This window comes from Phocoena phocoena, chromosome 2 (genome assembly GCF_963924675.1).
Source record: "Phocoena phocoena chromosome 2, mPhoPho1.1, whole genome shotgun sequence".
Lineage (NCBI taxonomy): Eukaryota > Metazoa > Chordata > Mammalia > Artiodactyla > Phocoenidae > Phocoena > Phocoena phocoena.
Genome location: NC_089220.1, coordinates 105,071,844 through 105,076,062, shown reverse-complemented (window position 1 = coordinate 105,076,062; position 4,219 = coordinate 105,071,844). Strand labels below are relative to the sequence as shown.

At 49.4% G+C, this 4,219-nt stretch overlaps 1 protein-coding gene across 1 annotated transcript; it reads right to left on the bottom strand.

Moving 5' to 3' along the window:
- Positions 1-2,651: 2,651 nt before the first annotated feature.
- Positions 2,652-3,782, bottom strand: C2CD4A (C2 calcium dependent domain containing 4A). The gene has a single exon (XM_065872712.1). It carries the CDS (start codon positions 3,780-3,782, stop codon positions 2,652-2,654), a length of 1,131 nt encoding a protein of 376 aa, XP_065728784.1.
- Positions 3,783-4,219: the final 437 nt, after the last annotated feature.

Genomic DNA, 4,219 nt, shown 5'->3' with positions numbered 1-4,219 from the left:
GGACATGAGGGATCCACTAGAGGGCAGCAAAATGCAAATCAAATTTAAATTTGCCCCCAGAAAGGCTGCTACTGTATTATCACAAAAATGTGTACTGCAAGTAAGATTTCTTAAATGCAAAAAATTCAGATTAGGTCAGTGATGTAAAATAATTGATACACAAGTATTTCTCCTTTCTTGGAAGTAGTGGTCCAAGAGCAAAATGAAAATAGAATTGGTTTCAGTCCCACCTCTTTCACTAACTGCATGATATGGGGCAGTCTACAATTTGCCTCTCTGGTCCCCTTCTATGATATGTGGATTTGTACAAAATGATTCTTAGCATTCTTTTCAACTCTGAAGTTCCATGGTTTTATGATTAATGATTCTATTTAAGTCATTTAAAATCTTGTTGATTAGGCTATTACATTAGTCAATCAACCATAACTTGACATTAGTGGAGATTCTGTTTGGAAATACCCACCGTTATTTCATGGAAAACTTAGGTCCCTGATATGCATTGATTTTCCTTCTTAGTAAAATGACACTTCTGCCCCCAAACTTTAAGAGCTCTCATGTTTAAGAGCTTTAAGAGTTCTCATGTTTCCCATTACTTGTATATAATCTAGTGACAATAGTGGTTGCAGTGTTCTCTGCAATAAATTTTATGATTTAAGCTATCAATACAATCTGTTTTTATTAAAACAAACAAACAAACAAACAAAAAACCCCACAATGATCTTGTGCATACCCAGGTTGTTCTCACTCTCCATTTATTTTCCTTTGAAAGCACTACACATGTGAACTCAGTGTTAGTTACTCTACCAAACTTCTAAAATCATTAAGAAGGTTATATGTATGTATGTGTGTATATATATATATATATATATATGTGTGTGTGTATATTTTTAAAAATCGTTGGCTTGAAGACCAAGGAAACTGTGAGCGTAGATAAAAGAGCATCTTAAAGATCTGAACTACTGTGATGTCATCATTCATTTGGTCAACCGTTTTGAGCTTCTGGATGTGATTGATTTTGACAGTTAATTCAGTTACTCTTCGCATTTGTTCAATGAATGTCATTATAAATATCTACCACAATAACCCACTTTCAGTTTATGCTTGAGCTGTTATTAAAACTGAAACTCTTTTCTAAGTAGCATTTTTCACGAGCACCAGTGGATAAAACTGTCAGCAGTTTAGTGAAAGCAGAAACCATTTCTGAACCCAGACTGATGAAGTAGTCATATTTAACAGTGCACCACATATTTAAATATTTTCAACCCCCATTTAGGACACATTTCCTTCCTATATGCCTAAGAAAGGAAGAAATATGCCTGGCTGGTAATGAATTTGAGGGATGAAGGAAAATCATCCTTTAAAACATAGTAAACCTATTATTACTATCAGAAGCCAGAGGAGGTAGAACAATGTTACAGGTACTCTTGACTCTGCCCTGGTACATTAGCTCATCTGGTGCCGATAAGGTTGGTACCCCTTTTTCTATGACTCTGAAGTCTTTAGCTTCTGCCTCAGTCAGTCGTAGACCCAGCTCATCTCAATGCCTGAAGTCAGTAGCTTGAGATGATAAATCACTCATTTTAATCTATTTGCTTTTCTATTAGAGGGTGAGAAATGTTTAGAGACCTCAACCCCACAGTCAACAATTTCAGATATAAGTTGCACTTTCACGACTCTAGTAAGATGAGCCTTTCCGACATTGCAGTGTTACTAATACAGAGTAAAGAGTAAAATACTGATTACCTAGGTGCAAATCCTGCTCTGCCTTTATTCTGTGCCTCCATATCCTCATCTGTTAAATGGGGATAGCTGTACCAATTTTGTGGGTTGTTTTAAGAAATAAGTTGATAATGGGCTTCCCTGGTGGCGCAGTGGTTGAGAGTCCGCCTGCCGATGCAGGGGACACAGGTTCGTGCCCTGGTCCGGTTAGATCCCACATGCCGCGGAGCGGCTGGGCCCGTGAGCCATGGCCACTGAGCCTGCGCATCCGGAGCCTGTGCTCCGCAATGGGAGAGGCCACAACAGTGAGAGGCCCGCATAACGGAAAAAAAAAAAAAAGAAGTTGACACTTGTAAAACTATTATAATAATTATTTAAGCTTATAAACATTAAAATGGTTTCACTTCTTCCTGTGCTCTTCCAACAAGATGTAGCCAAGAGTATCAGATTGGAGCTCCTACTCATAATTCACTGTTGACCTTGAACAAGTCACCTCCTCTCGGTCTCATTTTTCTTATTCAGGATCTAAAACAACGTTTCAAAAGTAATACATGTTCTAAGATTGTCTCAATGGATGTTGTGGAATGAACAAACTTCAAAATGAGGATATTGGAGCAAATACATCACCAAGAAACCCTCTAATTTTAATACTTCATGTGATTCATTCTCTCTCAAGAGTACCGTGGGGAACACCTGAAATGCCATTGGCTATCAACATTGGGAAACACCACTGCAAAACAGCGTACCGTTTACTTAAAAAGAATATTGACAGTATGTACACAAAATATAACACCCTTTACAGTGGTAATTAATACAGTATTATCTCTGCCAAACACTAGACTGAAACAAAGGCCAGAGTAGAAGAATAAAAACACGTTTATTTTGTACAAATCGGCTGTGTCAGAGGGACAGAGCAGGGGCAGGGCGCGCCCTCAGAGGAGCAGGAGGGGGCCCAGCAGCAGCTCGCCCTGGCCCAGCAGGCGGCCCCGATCCAGCCCGCGGCCCCGGTTCTCGGCCTTGACGCGCACGGCCAGGCGGCGCACCTCGTCCTCCGAGAGCCCGTCCAAGCACAAGTCCTGCTCCAAGACCGCCCGGCGGCTCCGCCGGACCACGGCGCCCCGCAGCCGGCGCGTCTGGCTCGGCGGCTGCAGGACGAAGCTGACCTGGCAGCCGACGGGGGCGCGGGGCTCGGCGGCCCCACCGGCCGGGCCCTCGGCGCGGAGCAGCCGGACGCGGAGGCGCCCGCTGTCCCGACTGTACTCGGCGGCAAGGCGCAGGGCGCCGCCGGCGCGGTCCAGAGTCACGGTGCCCTCGGTCTCCAGGCGCTCGAGCCGCGGGTCGGGGGGCGGCGGAGAGGACGTGGCGGGGGCCTGAGCCGGGGACAGGGAGCCGGCGCCGCGCTCGTCGTCGTCGTCCCCGTCCCCGCTGGCGACGGAGCGGGCACTGGCCAGGCCGCTGCTCCTCTGGGCCCGCAGCGCGCAGCGCAGCAGCCCCTCGGGAGCGCGCAGGAGGCGGCTGCCGCGGGGTCGGAGAGTGAACGTGTCCAGGTGCGGGCGGGAGCCGCCGAGGGCCGCCGGGGGCACAGCAGGGACTCTTCCCGGGGGCGCGAGGGGGGAGTCTCCGCCGCCGCCTCCGAAGATGCGGGCCCGGGGGCGGAGCGCGGGCAGGAGCGGGGCGGCCCCCGGGCCCCCGAGGAAGAGCGACTCCCTGCGGCGGGTGTGCGGGCTCTCGAGCAGCTCGCAGAAGCCATAGGCTGTACGTGCTCGGGGCAGGTGAGGCAGCGAGAGCGCAGCCTGCGAGCGTGGGTCCCAGTCCGTGCGCCCCGCGACGTCGTCTGTCCCTGCTTTTTCGCCCCTGGTGTCTTGGATTGCAATCCAAGACAGGGTCGGGCAGGGCGCGAGTCGCGTGGGGATGCAGAACTCGGGGATGCGGTCCGGGGTGAGAACGTTTGCGCACCGGGAGGGCCTGAGAGCAGTGGCTCGGCCGACCTGATCCTGGAAAAGCCGGTTTCTGCCCCGCAGGAGGTGCTCGGGTCCCAAGCGGAGCCGCTCCAGGGACCACATCAGGCAGCAGGTGCCGGTTGCAGAGGAACCTCTGCTGGAGCTGGTCAGCCTGCAATGCACAAGCACACACGGATCGTCATAGTGAGCCCTGCTGGGTGCAGCAATGCCCGTCTCTTCTACTCATGGGGTGCTTCCTCCTGCCTCCCCCAGACCAGGCAAATTGCCCCTCACGCTGCTGTTGCAAATCTTTCAGTGTTTCCCTGACGGTAAAACAATCGTTCTTCTCTCTTCTGTAGTAGTGTACACTTTGGGTTTGTTGCCTTAATCTAGACCTGTCCTCGCTGGCCTTAGGAGGAGATTCTCAAAATGTTTGCCTCGCGCTGTCCTCGGTGCCAAGTGGCACTATGCTTGTGCAATAGTTTCCTGAATCCTTGGATTATTGCACTCAAATCCTGAGAGAGAATTAAAATAATTATTATCCTTTCCAGGATATTCGG

Excerpts from the sequence above, each read along its gene's own strand:
- C2CD4A (XM_065872712.1), bottom strand. The coding sequence starts at position 3,782 with ATGTGGTCCCTGGAGCGGCTCCGCTTGGGACCCGAGCACCTCCTGCGG.